Here is a 19,074-nt window from a genome sequence, read left to right as displayed (position 1 = left end):
GGAATGTGTTGCTCATCTTGGGTGGCTCATTGATGTACATATTAGTCATCTGAGGGTTTGTGACCTTGTTCATCTCACCCACCTGTTTCCACCCTTCAGCCATTCACTTTCCCATACAGTTTATCAAGCTTCTTAGTGAAGTTTCTGATACACATACTCTGGAGATAGAAAAACAGAATATGTTTAGAAAAAGGATTTTATCACTTAAAAAATATATGAAAATCCAAACAGTGGGGCTGGGGGGCATTAATCCCCAAAATTTGTGTGGGTTTTGTGATTTGGGTGAAGTAGATGGAGAAGTGCTGAGATAGGAGAACAGACACCCTGATCATCTCCAGTATTGCCATTTCCCAGTCATGCCCCTCTTACTTTGTCTTTTTTAGGGGTACAATCTCATCACTGCTGATGTGCTGTTTCTGAGGGTCACTTGCATCACAGTTGACCTGAGTTGGGTGTTTAAATACAGACCTTGGGGCTTTAACACAGACGTGTTGAATCCAATTCTCTGGGAAGTTGTCCTGGGACTCTACGTTTCAACACCAACCTGCGGTGATTAATGTGCACACTGAAGTTTTAAATACTGATTGCATAATGTTCAAGGGGGGGGGAAATTGAACTAAGAGTTCTTGGCAAGAACAGTTATAACTCCTTTTCATCCATCTAATTCGGTTGATTGTTATCAATGCCACCCTTCACTCTACCTCTGCCATTCCACTTCCACTTTCACCCCTAAAACAAGAGAGGTGATCCTTTTCTGTCCTGATCTCAGGAGGAGGATAGATTCCAGGGTCTTACAATTAGGCCTGAAGTAATGCTAGCAATTTCCTGGTGAAGAAGCAATTTCCAGTAAACTTTTTTGATCACTAAAAACAAGATATAAAGATACTTTAAAAATACTGACAAACTGCTTTGTTTGCATTGACTATTTTTAAAAGTATTTTATATTCTATATAAAGACAATATCCAGGTTTGTTCCCGTGTTCTGTTTTTGATTGTGTAGGGTCGTAAACCACTATCCTATGTTATGCCTATTTCTATCTCTCTGTTGCCATCCACCGACTCCCACCTTCTGTTGCCTCCACCTTTGCCATCTATTTTAACCCCCACAGATTGGTGCTAAACAGACTTCATAGAGCAGAACACTTTGCCCTGGTCATACGACTGTTTAAAATACAGGAGTAGTTAACATGTGTGGATGGTCAGGGGTTAGCAACTGTCATCACTTGATATCCATGCTCAGATGCTTTATTTACACTGTATTTGCCTCCTTCCTTCCTATCCTGAGCTGGAAAAGAGCTCTTGCCTTCAAAAGGCGGCTCAATGCTGTGGGTATTTTTTTTTAAAAAATATGTTTCTTTGATTTTTTTAGAGAGAGAAGAAGGGAGAGAGAGACAGAAACATGGATATGAGAGAGAAACATCCATCCATTGGCTGCCTCCTGCACGCCCCCTACTGGGGATTGAGCCCACAACCCAGGCATGTGCTCTGACTGGGAACTGAACTAGGACCTCTCAGTCCATGGGATGACGCTCAATCCACTGAGCCACACTGGCTGGGCTGCTGTGTGTACTTTAAAACAACGATGAGGCCTCTAACAATGTCCCCTATCCTCAAGGGATTCCCAAACCCAGACACAAATAATTATGACTCGGATAAATGCTGTGAGAATTTGGGAACACTCTATGGTAAATCATTTAATTTCAAGGAATATCAATAAATTAATTGAAGGAGCTAAAAATAGAGTTTGTAATTTGGAGATACCCTTTCGGAGGATACAGGGAAACATTTTCTTGCTTTATCATCCTAGAACTAAGTAACCTAAGTGAATGGTGTAGAAATAAAAGTCCCTTTGTGAGTCACTTTCCTTGGTTTAAGGACATGAGTGAGGTCAATGTCTCTTGTGGAACTGCCTCCAGTGGTTTTCAACCAAGGACAGTATGAGTCCTAAATCTAAAAGTGTTCAAAACCCCTACTTAGAAGAGGACAATTGATTTTGTTTTCTGGTATGAATAAGTGGTTATTCAAAGACCCATTATAGTCACATCCAGACTAACAGGATGGTGAACCTAATTAATCTGCTATTTAGGACTACAGACCCATCCTAAAAAAATGAGTAGGTTTTTTTTTTTCTTTTCCCCACCTTTCCCTAAAAGGATAATAAGAAATATCCTTTCTGTTTCAAGAGAAAGAGATTCCAAACATAAACTAATAAACAGAAATTTCAGATACTGATAAGTCCTATTTAAAAGGGGGGGGGGGGCGGGTGACCCAATATGGCATAATGCCTGGATGTGAGGCTCCTTCAGTTATGGTGGCCAGGGAAGGCTTCTCTAAGAGGTGTTATTTGAGACATGAATTATGAAGACAACCATGCAAAGTTCTGCAGGAAGAGCATTAGCAGGAAGAGAGTGGTGGTGGATCTGATTATATGAAAGGCTTTGAAATCCAAGGGAGAAGGTTAGACTCTAATTGCAGTGGAATGCCACTGGATGAGTTAAAGCAGGGGAGTTACCTGATGGATTTTCTAAAAATGTCACTCTAACTGTGGTCTAAAGAATGGTGTGTACAGGAAGGGGCTAGCATGGAAGCTGGGAGGCCTTCAGGAACTGTTGATGTAAGCCACATTTTGGAATTAGAACTAACGGAACTTGTTGATGGATATTAGAAATAAGGGAGAAAAGGGAATCAAGGATGGTGTACAGGGTGGAGCAAAAGTAGGTTTACAGTCGTAAGTACACAAAACAGTTTATTCTTGTGTTATTACTTATTGTATTATTTTCCATATGAACTGTAAACCTACGTTTGCCACACCCTGTATATAATTTAATTTGTTGTTCCATATTAAAATCAAGATATATACATATATGAAATACACACACACATATCACGTATAATCCTCATTTGATTCATTTTTGTAAAGGGGGTAATTAATGCTTGCTATAATGACAAACATTTAACACAGTCAATGCATTATTTTTCATGTCTCCTTGAGGGCAAGAAGAAGATGGAGAGTTGGCATAGGGTGGAATAAATTCTAACACTGACACACTGTTCCCAGGTTTGCTTGGAAGAAATTTGATGGACCCTGCCATGCCAAGCTGTGTGGCACTTTCAGGGATGCTTGCCATAGAAGGAGAAGAAACAGAATGAAGATTGAGGTCAGGGTATGGCCTTTTTGTGTCCTGGGTGGCACAAACAGATGTTGTATCTTGTGAAGAGCTGTAAAGGCGAGGGGATATATAATAAGGTAGGTCATTTTATTCATCAGAGTTCAGGGGCTATTTTCCATTTTTTTAAAAAGTGATTCTGGGTAGGAGACCAGGCTGAATTTCTTAGGAGTGCAGGAGGCTAAGAGTCACAGGCTGAGAGGGTCATGTGAGTGGCATGGGTTATAGGAGGAGGAAGTTTACAGTGGGCTAGTCTAGTGGTATGGAGACCACGTGGTAGAGAAAGAAGAGAGATAATAAGCAGCTACTGTGGGTGAAAAAAAAAATGGAAAAGAGAAATACCTAAAGAAGGTTTTTAAGAATGTCCTGTTCAATATGCTGGGCAGAACATTTGCAGAGACTTCTTAAGAAGGCTTAAGTAATTTCTTCGATGCTTCAGCAGTCAATCTATGTTTTGAATGCTATTACATACTTGGACTGAATCATGTAAAGCCTCAGTTTTATTCAGGTTACTATGAAATATAATCACGCCCTGCTCAAAAAAGGCTTTTCTTGACTGTGCTGCTCTCTTAAATTATTGTCTTCTCTGATTACTCCATTTCAATGACACAACTCAACAAACTATAGCATTACTTTTTTTCACCTATCAAATTAACAAAACAAAATGCAATCAATAATTATAATAAAAATAAAAATAGCAGTAACAATAAAACATATAGCATTCTTTATATATCAGAACTTTGTATTGGTGATTTACATATACTAGCTCATTTAAATTTTACAACAATACTATGAGAAAGATACTATTATTGCCCCTGTTTTGGAAATGTGGATACTGAGGCACACAGTTTAAATAACTGGACTAAGCTTCCATAGCTAGAAGATGGCACAACTGAAATTTGAACCCAGGTACTCTAGCTCCAGTGTCTATGCTCCTAACTGCTATACAATGCGTGTGGTAAATTTAGTATTCTTATTCACACTTGGTGGCACTGTGAATTTTTTCAACCTCAAAAATTTAAATATGAGTTACCATATGACTTGGTAATTTTATTCCTACATATTCTCTTCTTTCAAAAGAATTGAAAACATGTACAAAAACTTATACACAGATGTTCATAGCAGCATTATTCATAATAGCAAAAAAGTGGGAACAATCCAAATTTCCATCAATTTTGAATGGATGAACAAAATGTGGTATACCCATACACTGAAATATTATTTATCCACAAAAAGAAATGAAGTACTAAAAAAATGCTACATCATGGATGAAACCTGAAAACCTTATGCTAAGTTAAAGAAGCCATAGACAAAAGGTCATATATTATATGATTCCATTTATATGAACTGTGTAGAATAGGCAAATCTATTGAGACAGAAAACAGATTAGGGGTTGCCAGAGCTAGAGGAAGGGGGAGAATGGGGAGTGACTGGTAATGGTATGGGGTTTATTTTTGGGGTGATGAAAATGGTATGGAATTAGATAGTGATGATGGTTGTACAACCTTTTAAATATACTAAAATTTTCTAAAATGTATGCTTAAAATGGTGAATTTTATGGTATGTGAATTATATCTCAATTGAAACTTTTCAAGGTAGGGAGAGAACAAGATCTCTAGTCCACTGTTACTATTATATTATACTGCCACTTGGTGTCACTGTTGAGGAGTGGGACAAATCCAGACAAGGTTTGTACAAAGCTCTGTAATACTCTGCTGGTTCAGATCATGTTCAGGCTACAGGTGTGTCCCATGATTGAAGTGTAAGGTTAAAATTCAGACCATGTTCCCCAGAGCATGAGAAACACTATTCCAGAGAAGACGGAAGATCTTCTAGCCTCAGCCTCACACACTGTGAACTACTTGCCCTCCATCACAGACTGCAGTTTTTGGCTAAACCCTGGTTCTCACATTAATGGAGAAATTCACACTTCTTGACAAAGCATCTCTATGAAAAAGACATACCTCTAAGCATGTCTTAAACTTTCAAAAACTTACCCTGGCTAGTTTTGCTCAGCGGTTACAGCATCAGCCTTCGAACCAAAGAGCCTTGGGTTTGATTCCCGGTCAAGGGCACACATCGCAGTTGCAGGTTTGATCCCTAGCCCTGGTCAGGGTCATGCGAGAAGGCAACCAGTCTATGTGTTTCTCTCACATCAGATGTTTCTCTCTGTCTCTCTCTGTCTTTCTCTCTCTCTTTCCCTCCCATTCTATCTGAAAAATCAATGGAAAAATATCCTCGAGAATTAAAAACCAAAACAAAACAAAAAAACCTTTGTTTTGTTTTAAAGTGCTTTATGGATATACAGGGAAATACTGAGTAATTTTCCTTTCCTGGGATAGGAGACTTTCAATGAGTTGAGGATTCTACATCAATTCTCTCTAAAATATTTATACTATTTAACTCAGTATTTCCTACACACACACACACACATATATATATGGTCATTATAATATTATTGACAATAGCAAAAAAACCCAGAAATATCCAACAACCGAAACTGTACACATACTTCCTGGAACTCTGACACCTTTTAAAATGGATTTAACTCAGTATTTCCTACACACACACACACACACACACACACACACACACACATATGGTCATTATAATATTGTTGACAATAGCAAAAAAAAAACAGAAATATCCAACAACCGAAACTGTATACATACTTCCTGGAACTCTGACACCTTTTAAAATGGTACATATGAATGCTCTTTAACATAAAAATCCTTATGCTATAATGCAAAATAATTTTTTTGTTGTTGTTCAGATAGAGTGGGGAGGAAGAGAGAGAAACATCGACGCAAAAGGGACACATCGAGTGGCTGCCACCCGCACAACCCAACCAGGGCCGGGGACACACCACAACCGAGGTATGTGCCCTTAGCGGGAACCACACCGGGGTCTCTTTGGACCGCAGGCCGATGCTCTACCACTGAGCCAAACTGGCCAGGGCTCCACCACTACTCTTTATACAAAGTACAGGGAAAGAGGGGCAGGGAAGTTCAACCCGTTAACATTTTATATGCAGAGTTATGTGTCTCTACATCTTGTTGTTAGGCTAAAAATTAGAATTTTGCAAAAATACTATGAATAAATACTATATTTATTCACTTATGTTTCCCTTGCCCTATGCACTACCTTGGTAGATCAGGATTTTTTACCTGGTGTGGCAATGCAACACTTTAATTTTTGCATGTTCTAAAATTTAAGTGGTCCTGACTTCATCAGGTTACTGCAGTTATCTAATGATCATTATTATTGCAGATGGGAGTATAAAGAAGTTCCCAGTGAATCCCTGGGTGGCATATACAGTTCCCCTTGCCTTCATTGTATAGCTGCAATCCAATTTCCTCTCAGTAATTGGGATCAGTCATCTCAATTCTATCACTGTGAGAAACCAAAATAATCAGGGGGCAATTTCAGCTTCCAATTCAATAAACCATGGCTGCGCCCTCTAGTAGTAGCATTTTTTTCCTTTGAAGTAGGACTTCCAAAATGATAAACCCAAGGTGGTAGGAGAGGTGTGCTGGATATTTTCCATTTGTCTCACTGACCTGTCTCCTTCATCTTCTGGCTTCTTGTCCACCCTCGACATTAAACCTATTCCACAAGTAGAATAGCCGTTAAAAATGTTTATAACTGAGGATTATATGTTTAAGTGACAACCTCTCACGAGATACATTCTCTTCCTGGAAACGGATCCAACGTGGTGGTTGAAACTATATCTGGAGAATAACGTAAGATAATCTCATTAAAGTGTATCAAGGCTTACTTGGCATGGCGCAGGAGCACGGATTCTCTTATACATGGGTTATTGACAAAGCTCACTGAAGCCTTTAAGTGAGACTGTCATTCTGCTTCCTCTGCCTCCCCTCAAAATCTGACAGCTCAGACACTACTGTTTGGAATTTGCCTCTTTGACCTGCCCTTTCCCGGCGCCAGGTGCAGAACTCAGTAGGCCTCGGTCATACGCGCGCGCCCTTTAAGGAAGTCAAGGGCTGCGCTGATTGGCTGAGGGTCGGAGTCCACTGTCAGCTTGCCAATCTGCGAGGCGAGGCCCGGTTCCTGCGGTGGTCTAGGGGACCCGAAGCCTGAGGCCCCTTCGGCGATCACCGCGTCTCGGCTCCTCCGCCGCCCTCTGCCCAGTGAGTTAGCGCCAGCCTTTCCGGACCAGGCCGGCCACGGGTGGGTGGAGAGCGCGGGTCCGCGGCTCCCGGCGCCGAGCTGCCGGCCGGGCGCGCAGGGCCGCGCCGCGCACGCTCCGTGGGAGCGCCCGCCCTCGGCTCGCGTCCCGCCCCTACTGGAAACGGGTATCTCCAACCTGGTTTCGGAAAGAATCCCTTTCTACCGTAATCCAGTTGGGAGAGTATACAGAGCGTTATCAACAGAAATGAGCCTACCATTCAGGAAATACCCAAGTTACAGTAAGGTCCATGAAGGGCGGGTGCAGTTAAATTAGGGAAAACCTTCCGGAAGCTGTGGGTTATGGGCTGGAATTTGCAGGGGAAGTGGAACGCAACGACTCATTGAAAATGATTGTACTTATGCAACCAGTCTATATGTAGGTAATGTGTAATTTGATCAGGAAGTGAGTCACTGCAGAAATTTGGATGACAGGTTGTGGATTATGGGATTATCTTTTTTTTTTTTTTTTTTAACAAGTAAAATCAAATCCAGGTTCCCAGGGGTGTCTGGAAGTCGCAGCCCCAACACTCCTCAAAAATGTCCCGTCTGCCCTGGCCGGTTTGGCTCAGTGGTTAGAGCATTGGCCTGTGGACCAGAGAGTCCCGGTTTCGGTTTCCGCTAAGGGCACGTGCCTTGGTTGCAGTTTGACCCCAACTGGGTTGGGGTCCTGTGGGTGGCAGCCACTCTCTCCTCGGTGTTTCTCTCTCTCCCTCCCTCTCTTCCTCCCGCTCTGTGTGAAAATAAATGCAAAAATGTCCTCATGTGAGGATGAAAAAAATGTCCCTTCGCATTGTAATCTATAGCACACTGAGACAGGGCTGGAGTATTAAACAGCCCTTTTTAAGGTCTCAGGAGTAATCAACGGAAAAAAGCAGGCATTAGGAACTCAAATCAGCATTCTCAGCCCTCTGAGACACACTGGTGTCTAAGTTTTAAGTATCAAGAAATTTGTCACCAATGATAGTTTTGGAATTTTTGAAAGACTTATACAGTTTAGTGAATTCAGTTATCCTTTTTGCAAGATCACTCTTCCTTATTTTCTTCTCTTTCCCCAGCTTTATTGAGAAATAACTGACATACATTACTGTATAAGTTTAAGGCACATAGCATGATGGATTTTGATTTACATATATTGTGAAGTGATCGCCACAATAGGTTCAGCTAACATCTATCATCTCATACAGATACAATGAAAAGAAAATAAAGAAGAAAAGAAAAACTTTTCTTCCTTGTGATGGGAACTATTAGGATTTATTCTCATAACAACTTTCCTATATATCATATATCAGTATGAACTATAGTCATCATTTTTCTAATGTATATTTTTTGAGAGGGACAGAGAAGATTGAGAGTATTCTGAACACTCTAAGAAACTTTCCAGACTTTGGAAAATGGCTTTGTTAGGGTGGGAAATGTTGAAAATACTGAACTCTAGGGTGCAGTTTGCAAGGTGTGGTGCACCCATTTTCAGGTGTGATCTCCCCTGAGGACCACGGGGAAGCCCATCTCCTGGCTTGGCTTCTAGCTTTAAACCTTGGAAGTGTAGACTAGCATCCAAACTACAATCTATGCCCAAGAAAGCAAGGCCCAGAAAAAGGTAAAACTAAATCCTAACTTTCCAGATAGTTTCTCTTCCCTAAATGGCTGACATGAGGACTCTCCCTGTACTTCAGGGAAGATCCCATTCCTTCATAAATAGGAGTACTGTAAGAGACACAGGTCTGTGACATTCTCTCTCTCTCTCTCTCTCTCTCTCTCTCCCTCTGTGTGTGTGTGTGTGTGTGTGTGTGTGTAGGAATGGATTAGAGCACAATTGTTTTCTTTATAAATGTTTGCAACGTATGTAAAAATTCAATTATACACTCCTATATGCAGAAGAAAAATAAGAAATGGCAAGTGACCTGGGCTACCCCTTTCTCTAGTACCACTCATTGCTTTCTGCAAACTCTGTGGGAAAGAGACACTATGGAGACTGCCAAGATGGATAATACATTGATTCTGCCTTCAGGCAAGTTCTGGTCTACTATTGGAAACAATTGGCATGGGGCTGTCAGAGTTTGTAGAAAGGAGAGAACTTATGCCATATAGCCCTACTCTCAGTGGGTGGTCTCCCAGCTCTGGTCACAGGATGGAGTGGAGCAGTGGCAGAGGGAAACCTCATAACCTCACAGGCCTATTCAAGGTGATGCCTCTTCTCTCTGGTGAGTGACTGGCCTCCTATTCCCAACATTAAAGCTGACTCTGGATCAGAAACCCCTGTAATTTCAGGGTGTGTCTCTGGCTAGAATACAGGAAAGCCACTGAAGACTGGCTTGCAGTTCCCACTCACCAGGAGCCCCTTTAGCAGGGATAACTCATTCCATTGGTGTGAAATGCTCTCCCTCCAAGATTTCCCCATAGGGATATGGAAAATAGGAACTCAGTGGCTTCTCACAGAATACTGTGAATCCTGGGTAGAAGCATTAATACTGACCACTCTGACCCGAGGTTCACAACCCTGCTCAACAGCCTACCAAAGAGAATCAGCAACATTGTTGAAGAGGGTAGAGCAATTGTAACATCCTTGAGCTTTGCATTCTGAAAGTAAAATCAATAACTGAAGGGCTTCTGTACCTACCCAATTGGATTAAGAACAAGAAATTGGAGTTCTGGCCTACCAAGAATTGACAACCCACTTAAGAACTTCTTAAGATAAATAAAATAGACAATATCATATATTCATTTAAAAATTGTGTTTCCCAGGACATTTAATTATCCTTATGTTTTCTTCCTTGAGAACTTCAGTAGTAGCTTGAAGAGAACAAAGGTGAAGTTAGAGGAGGATGGCTAAGGGATGTTAGTACTGGGTGGATGAAAATAGATGGTATGTAGGAGAGGGGCAGGGATTACAAGAAGAGTATTGATATAGTGAACTTTAAAAGGTCTGAGCCAGTGGGAGATCACATCTGCAACACAAGGCCAGTGTAGAGCAAAACAATTTTATTACATGCTCCTGGGGGCAGGCAGCTGAGCCTGAAAAGGAGTCAGCCCCAAATAACAGTTGAAGTGTAGGTTATATACTCTGCTTCTAGCTTCCAGCAGTTCTTGCTGATGTACTCTGCCTGGCCCATTGTCCACTTCACAGTTGGACTGGTCTGGTATCACGTCTTGCATCTGCTGGGTGATTTAGTGTCTTGCGAATAATCTGAGAATCCTTAACAGAAGGCTGAGCAAAGGTCAATCAAGCAACACGTTTTTCAGTTTCCGCCTTTTGCAAGCTTTTACCTTCACCCTTTAAAACATTACTAACCCTTTTAACCTTGAGATACTTCAAACTTCCTAAAACACAAATGCAAGGAGCACAGAAAAATCTGTTCTCAAAATGCATGATGCATCTTCTGAATCACCCTTCCTCAGAAACAAAGATTCTATCACCCAACTATACAGAACGTAAAAGGATAGATGGTATCCAACCTGTCCCTCACAATAAGACAAAGGGTTTTTTCTGTTTGTTTTTAAGTATTCAGTTCTTCAAGATTTACAGTGGGAAACAAAATCAGGAAACATGGAGCCACATACTTAGCAGATTTTGGAAGTCATCTAGTTCAATCAGCTGGTCTTTGTAAATGACAGTCAAACCAGTTAAGTTTGCCCATGATCAGACAGCTAGTTAGGAGCAAGGACTACAATCTACACTGTGTTCCCAGGTCAGAGTCTTTTCTTTGTTTTACATTGTCATAAGTTCACAATATCCCAAAGTAGAGCATATGAGGATGCATGTAGAATATAGTGTTTTAAACCTCTTTGCTTTTATTATATTTCAGGTCAAGATGGGGTTTATATTTTCAAAATCTATGAATGAAAACATGAAAAACCAACAGGAGTTCATGCTTATGAATGCTCGACTTCAGGTACATTTTTAAGTAATTAAGCTTTTATGTTGTTACAGTGGTTCAAGTTTCTAACATATGTGTTCCAGCAGTATGTTCTCTTTAACCCCAAAGGGTAAAATGCTCTTGGGGCTCCATCCTCAAAGCCAAGAAGAAATTGATTAATAATTATCTGGTGAATGAGCTTTTTAAAATCTCCAATTCAGATATTTGTGTAAAAATTCCCATGCTATAGGAAGAGGTAACTGCTTAGAATATAGGGTTGGCAGAATGATACCCCACCCCACAAAGCTGTCTGTATCCTGATCTCCTGTGATTATTTTTCCTTACATGTCAAAGGGACTTTGAAATGTGATTAAGTTAAGGAGCTAGAGATGGAGAAGATCCTGGATTATCCTGGATTATCTAGATGGGCCCAATATAATCACAAGGGTCCTTATAAGGAAAAGAAGGAGGCAAGAAGGCCAGAGAAGGGGGAGAGAGAGAGATTTGAAGATGCTACACTGCTGGATTTGAAGGTGGAGTAAAGGACCATGAGCCAAGGAACACAGACAGCTTCTAGAAAATGGAGAAGTCAAGGATACATTCTCCCCTGGAGCCTCCAGAGGAGCCTCCCACCAGCCCATTTTTGGACTTCTGACCTCCTGAACTGTAAAATAATAAATTTTTGTTGTTTTAAGCCATTAAATTTGATGATTTGTGAAACTAATACAGAGTATGAGAACTTTACACTGGATTTATACATAGGCTGGATAGAAAAGATCAAAGCAAAGTAGAAGATTGTTTAATTGCCTAATATAGGTTGTCAAAAAGTATTTTTAAATGTTGTATATCAAAATGAAGTGTTAAATGGTTTAGTGGAATTATCTTCCTAAGATTTCAAATAAAGATCTCTAGGCCTCTGATTCATTATGGCTCTGAGAGTAGAAGGTCCTTCTGTGAGGCAGTATACTGAATAGTTAAAAGTGAGGACTAAAGCCAGATTGTCTGGGTTTGAACCCCATCTCTGCCCCTAACTGTATGACTTATGCCCCAGTCTCCTAATCTGTAAGGTGGAGGTGAAAGTATTTCTTCATAGGGTTATTTTGAGGAGCAAAGATGGTAGTGTATAAAAAGTGTATAGAACAATGCCTCGAGTCATCATTTTTTATTTTTTTACGTTTATTCCTTTCTTTTCTTTAAATTAATTAATTTATTTTTGTTACAGATGTTTCTCCTTTTCACACCACTGATTCCGCCCTCCCGCTCACTCCCTGCCCTGTCCCCAGCTTTGTTGTCCATGTCCACTGTTCATGCATACATGCATATAAGTTCTGTGGTTTATCTCTCTCCCACAACCGCCTCTTCTGGGGATTGTCAGTCTGTACCCCACTTCCACGACTTTGGGACTACCCCATTCCTCAGACTGTTATGTTCATTATATTCCACAAATAAGTGAGATCATATGAAACTTGTCTTTCTCTGTTTGGCTTGTTTCGCTTAGGATAATACTTTACAGGTCCCTCCATGTCGTCTCAAAGGATAGAGATCTTTCTTTCTTACAGCTGCATAGTACTCCATTGTGTATATGTACCACTGCTTTTTTATTCATTCGTCTACTGCTGGACATTTGGGCTGTTTCCAGATCTTAGCTATTGTAAATAGTGCTGCTACAAACATGTACATATATTCTTTCTGATTGGTGTTTCAGGCTTCTTAGGGTATATTCCTAGAAGTGGGATCACTGGGTCAAATGGAAGTTCTATTTTTAATATTTTCAGGTAACACCATATTATTTTCCATAGTGGCTGCACCAGTCTGCATTCCCACCAGCAGTGGACTAGAGTCCCCTTTTCTCCACACCCTCATCAACACTTGTTGTTTGATCATTTGTTGATGGTGGCCATTCTGACAGGTGTGAGGTGATACCTCATTGTTGTTTTAATTTGCATCTCTCTGATGATTAGTGATGTTGAGCATTTCTTCATATGTCTCTTGGCCATTTGTATGTCCTGTTTGGAGAGGTGTCTGTTTAGTTCTTCTGCCCATTTCTTAATTGGGTTCTTTGTCTTCCTTTTGTTGAGTTGTATGAGCACTCTCTATATATTGGAAATTAACCCCTTATCTGATATATCATTGGCAGTTATGCTCTCCCATACAGTGGGTTGCCTTTTCATTTTGATGATTGTATCTTTTGCTGTGCAGAAGCGTTTGAGTTTGATGTAGTCCCATGTGTTCATTTTCTCCTTTGTTTCTGTTGCCTTAGGTGATGTATCAGTGAAAATTCTGCTGTGTATGATGTCTGAAATTTTGTTGCCTCATTTTCTTCTAGGATTTTTATGGATTCATGAGTCACATTTAAGTCTTTTATCTATTTTGAGTTTATTCTTCTGTATGGTGTAAGTTGATAGTCTAGTTTCATTTTTTTGCATGTAGCTGTCCAATTTTCCCAACGCGATTTATTAAAGAGGCTGTCCTTACTCCACTGTATGTTCTTGCCACCTTTGTCAAATATTAATTGAGCATATTGCCTTGGGTCCATTTCTGGGTTCTCTGTTCTGTTCCACTGGTCTATATGCCTGTTCTTGTGCCAAGTACCAGGCTGTTTTGATTACAGTAGCTTTGTAGTATAACCTGAAATCTGATAATGTGATCCCTCCAACTTTGTTCTTTTTCAAGATTGCTGTGGCTATTAGGGGTCTTTTTTGGTTCCATATGAACTTTTGAAGTATTTTTTCTAGTTCTGTGAAGTATATCATTGTTATTTTGTTGGGGATTGCATTGAACAACATATAGATTGCTCTGGGTAGTATGGACATTTTAGTGATGTTAATTATTCCATTCCATGAACAAGGTACATGCTTCCACTTTTTTATATCTTCCTCTATTTCTTTTTCCAATGTCCTGTAGTTTTCTGCAAATAGGTCCTTTATGTCTTTGGCTAAGTTTATTCCTAGGTATCTTAATTTTTTTGCCGCGATGGTAAATGGATTTTTTTTAGTTTCTCTTTCCGTGAGTTCATCATTGGTGTATAAGAATGCCATCAATTTTGTGACGTTAATTTTGTATCCTGCTACTTTGCCAAATTCATTTATTATGTCTAGTACATTTCTGATGGAGTCTCTGGGCTTTTCTATGTATAGTATCATGTCATCTGCAAATAATGACAGTTTCACTTCCTCCTTTCCCATTTGGATCCCTTTTATTTTTTCTTCCTGTCTGATTGCTGTGGCTAAGACTTCCAGGACTATGTTAAATAAGAGTGGCAAAAGTGGGCATCCCTGTCTCATTCCTGTTCTTAAGGGAAATGCTATTAGTTTTTGTCCATTGAGTATGATGTTGGCTGTACGTCTTTCATATATGGCCTTTATTATGTCGAGATATGATCCCTCTATTTCAAGATTGCTGAGCGTTTTTATCAGAAATGGGTGCTGGATATTGTCAAATGCTTTTTCAGTGTCTATTGATATGATCATATGATTTTTATCTTTCATTTTGTTTGTGTGGTGTGTCATATTTATTGATTTGCAAATATTGTGCCAGCCTTGCATCCCTGGGATGAATCCCACTTGGTCATGGTGAATAATATTTTTGATGTATTGCTGGATTCGTTTTGCTAGTATTTTGTTCAGGATTTTGGCATCTATGTTCATCAGGGATATTGACCTGTAGTTTTCTTTCTTTGTAGTGTCTTTTTCTGGTTTTGGAATTAGAATTATTCTGGCCCCATAAAATGAGTTTGGAAGTCTTCCTTCTTCTTGAATTTTTTGAAATCGTTTGAGGAGAATGGGTATTAGTTCTTTTTTGAATGTTCGGTAAAATTCCCTCGTGAAACCATCCGGGCCTGGGCTTTTGTTTGCTGGGAGAGTCTTGATTACATCTTCAATTTCTTTTGTTGTTATTGGTTTCAAGTTTTCAGTCTCTTCCCAGTCTAGTTTTGGGGGACTATGTGTTTCTAGAAATTTGTTGCTATACAATTGTTCATAATATTTGTTAACAATCCTTTGTATTTCTGTAGTGTCAGTTATTATTCCTCCTCTTTCATTTCTGATTTTGTGTATTTGGGTTCTCTCTTGGTTTCTTGGTGAATCTAGCTAAGGGTCCATCTATCTTGTTTATCTTTTCGTAAAACCAGCTCTTTGTTTCATTGATCCTTTGAATTGTTTTTTTGGTCTCTATGTCATTTATTTCTGCTCTAATCTTTACTATTTCCTTCCTTCTACTTGCTCTGGGGTTTTCTTTTTGTTTGCTCTCTAGTTCTTTAAGTTGTGAGGTTAGACAGTCAATTAGAAATTTTTCTTGCTTCTTGAGGTAGGCCTGTAGTTCTATGAACTTCCCTCTCAGAACTGTTTTTGCTGCGTCCCATAGATTTTGTGTTGTTGTGTGTTCATTTTCATTGGTTTCCAGGAAGTTTTTAACTTCTTCCTTGATCTCCTCAGTAACCCATTCATTGTTCGAAAACATGCTATTTAGCTTCCATGTGTTCAAATGTCTTTGCATGTTCTTGTTGCAATTCATTTCTAGTTGTATGCCATTGTGATCTGAGAAGATGCTTGATATGATTTTAATCTTCTTGGACTTGTAGAGACTTAGTTTGTATCCTAACATGTGGTCTATCTTTGGGAATGTCCCATGTGCACTTGAGAAGAATGTGAATTCTGCAGCTTTGGGGTGTAATTCTCTGTAGATATCTATGAAATCCATTTGATCTAGCGCTTCATTTAGAGTCTGTGTTTCCTTGTTAATTTTTTGTCTAGAAGATCTATCCAGTGATGTCAGCGGGGTGTTGAAGTCTCCTGCTATGATTGTATTGCTGTTGATTTCTCCTTTGAAGTCCTCCAAAAGATTTTTTTTTTTTTTTATCCTCACCCGAGGACATTTTTCCATTTTTTGCTCAGGTAGAGTGGGAGGGAGAGAGAGAAACATCAATGTGAAAGGGACACATCGAGTGGCTGCCACCCGCACAACCGACCAGGGCCGGGGACAAACTGCAACCGAGGTACGCGCCCTTAGCGGGAACCGAACCCGGGTCTCTCAGGACCGCAGGCCGACGCTCTAACCGCTGAGCCAAACCGGCCAGGGCCAAAAGATTTTTAATATATGTTGGTGCTCCTAAATTGGGTGCATATATGTTTACCAAGGTTATATCTTCCTGTTGGATAGATCCTTTCAATATTATGTATTGGCCTTCTTTGTCTCTAGTTACAGCCTTCATTTTGAAATCTACTTTATCAGATATGAGTATTGCTACCCCAGCTGTTTTTTCCTTTCTGTTTGCTTGAAAGATTTTTTTCCATCCCTTCACTTTCAACCTATGTGAGTCTTTTGTTGTGACGTGGGTCTCTTGTAAACAACAGATATGTGAGTCATGCTTTCTTATCCAGGCAGCTACTCTGTGTCTTTTTATTGGAGCATTCAAACCATTTACATTTAAGGTGATAATTGATATGTACTTATTTATTGCCATTTTTGTTTAGTGTGGTTATATTTTTCTTTCTATTTCTTCTACTAATTACAGCAGTCCTTTTAGCATATCTTGCAGTGCTGGTTTGGTGTTGTTAATATATTCTCTTAGCCTTTTTTTTTTTTTTTTTTGTCTGGAAAGCTCTTTGTTTGACCTTCTATTTTGAATGATAGCCTTGCTGGATAGAGTAGTCTTGGATTCAGATCCTTGTTTTTCATGACCTTGAATACTTCATGCCACTCCCTTCTGACCTGTAGTGTTTCTGTTGAGAAATCAGCTGAGAGCCTTATGGGGTTTCCTTTGTAGGTAACCTGTTGCTTATCCCTTATTGCCTTTAGGATTCTCTCTTTGTCTTTAATTTTTGACAATGCCTCAAGTCTTTAGAACAATGGTTCTTGCCCTGTAAGTATTAGTTGTTGCTGCTGTTAGTATTGTTACTAAAGAGTGATAAGAGTGTCTTGTGCAGGATAATGATGTCATTTGGGGGACTAGAACAACTGAAAGAATGGGGAACTGAATCATTGTAACAGAGCAAGGTAAACCAGGAAAGACCAATGTTAGGCACACAGACTAGCCAAGAATGTCACATACTCAGAGAATCCTTGTCCAAGACCTCTGGAAACTGTAGGGCTTTTACTCTTGCATCAGTCCCCATGAAGTCAGGGTCTGTGAAAGTTCTGAGATTTTACCCTATTTGCAAGCTAACAAATCAGCCTGTCACTATTTCACAGGTGCTGGTAGAATACAGGAGACACCTATGTCAGAGACAGAGAACTTAATTACTCATAACACAGCAAGCAGCATGAGCTTGAAATTGGTGTCAATTCCCCATTGCCCTCAAGTCTCACAGAGATGAAAAGATGGGTTTAAATGGGTTCTGGGCATTCAGTGCATTTATGGCACATTTGAGGAATACTGAGCTTAAGGAATCTACTGCTTTTATATGAGTGGTGGGCTGCTGGAGTTGGGGAGGGTTACCTTATTTCTCAAGGTTGTTCACTACACTACAAACACAGCCCAGAGAAATGGCCCGAACTAAGAGCAGTCTGGGCCTTGCATTCTTGGCCTACCAGCAAGAGTCTGCTGGAACATTCAGGGCCTATGGCATAGGCGCCTCCCAACAACCTGCCCCACAGCCTGATTGACCAGAGCTTTTGGAACAACCTTGACTTCTGCCTACTGATCCCAGCGACCTCCATAACTGGTGCTGAGGTAAAACTGGCAGGAGCGCTATGGGCAACATCAGTTTTCGACTTAGCTGAATCAGAGGTGAAATAGGCCCAGGCACTTAGAAGAATCTCTGTGAATCCAAGGGCCCTATTGAGCCAGTAGCTTTGCTTCAAGTGACAGAATGGGATAAAGTTTTTCCCAAAGGGATAGCTACTACTTTATGCAAAATTGAGATGACAACAGGGCAGGCCAGCCATACCCTCAAATATATTTTAATTTGACCAGCAGACTGGCCCTTACCTTGTAGCTGTCCTGTCCTAGTTAACCCACCCCAAAATGGAGATGTCAGGCCTGAGAGTTACAAGACTTCCATGGGTCACGTTTTCATTTTTAACAAGAGAGCTGTAGTAGGCCAAAAGCTGCCACACATAATTGAAAGGGGTATATTACAGATTCAATTGTGACACCCCCCCACACACACAATTCATATGTTAAAGTCCTAACCTTCACTGCCTCAGAATGTGACCTTATTTGGAGATAGAGGCTTCACAGAGATGATCAAATGAGGTCATTAGAGTGGGCCCTAATCCAATATGACTGGCATCCCCATAAAAAGGGTAAATTTGGACACAGAGATAGCATACAGGGACAATGCCATGTGAATTTGAAGTTGGCCATTTACAAACCAAGGAGAGAGGCCTGAACAGTGGTTCTCAACCTACCTAATGCCACAACCCTTTAATACAGTCCCTCATGTTGTGGTGACCCCAACCATAAAATTATTTTTGTTGCTACTTCATAACTGGAATTTTGCTACTGTTATGTCTCAGGCGACCCCTGTGAAAGAGTTGTTCGACCCCCAAAGGGGTCGCAACCCACAGGTTGAAAACCGCTGCCTGTACAGATCCTGCCCTTGTAGCCCTCGCAAGGAAGGAACCCTGCTGACACCATAATTTTAGACTTCCAAACTCCAGAACTGAGACAATAAATTTCTGTTGCTTAAGCCACTGAGTTTGTGCCTCTTTGTTACAGCAGTCCTAGAAACGAATACAGGACGTATTTGGTGCCTGTGTCAAGCAGGTGACACTGCAGTATGGGGCCTCTCTGGAGATCAGCTGTGATTTTCTGTCTTTCATGCTGGGATTCCATTTATTTTCTATTAAACCACTGGAAGGAGTCAGGGAATCCCTGAGTGGAAGGGTGTCCTCTTGTCACTATTCATATTCACAATATA

At 40.4% G+C, this 19,074-nt stretch overlaps 2 protein-coding genes across 2 annotated transcripts in view; both read left to right on the top strand.

Moving 5' to 3' along the window:
- The first annotated feature begins 7,204 nt into the window (after positions 1-7,204).
- The window catches only part of PLGRKT (plasminogen receptor with a C-terminal lysine), a 62,081-nt gene continuing 50,211 nt past the window's right edge, over positions 7,205-19,074 (top strand). Inside the window, exons 1-2 of the mRNA XM_036261593.1 lie at positions 7,205-7,318; positions 11,162-11,248. Of these exons, the coding sequence (XP_036117486.1) occupies positions 11,168-11,248 (81 nt within the window). The 5' untranslated portion in view covers positions 7,205-7,318; positions 11,162-11,167. The remainder of the gene's footprint in view (positions 7,319-11,161; positions 11,249-19,074) is intronic.
- LOC118629888 (prorelaxin-like) overlaps positions 11,161-19,074 on the top strand; it is an 84,362-nt gene continuing 76,448 nt past the window's right edge. Inside the window, exon 1 of the mRNA XM_036261599.1 lies at positions 11,161-11,248. The gene's annotated coding sequence lies outside the window, so the exon portion shown is untranslated. The remainder of the gene's footprint in view (positions 11,249-19,074) is intronic.

This window comes from Molossus molossus, unplaced genomic scaffold (assembly GCF_014108415.1).
Source record: "Molossus molossus isolate mMolMol1 unplaced genomic scaffold, mMolMol1.p scaffold_m16_p_14, whole genome shotgun sequence".
In the NCBI taxonomy this organism is placed as follows: domain Eukaryota; kingdom Metazoa; phylum Chordata; class Mammalia; order Chiroptera; family Molossidae; genus Molossus; species Molossus molossus.
Note: the sequence above shows the minus strand (reverse complement) of the source record. Positions and strands in the feature narration are given on the sequence as shown.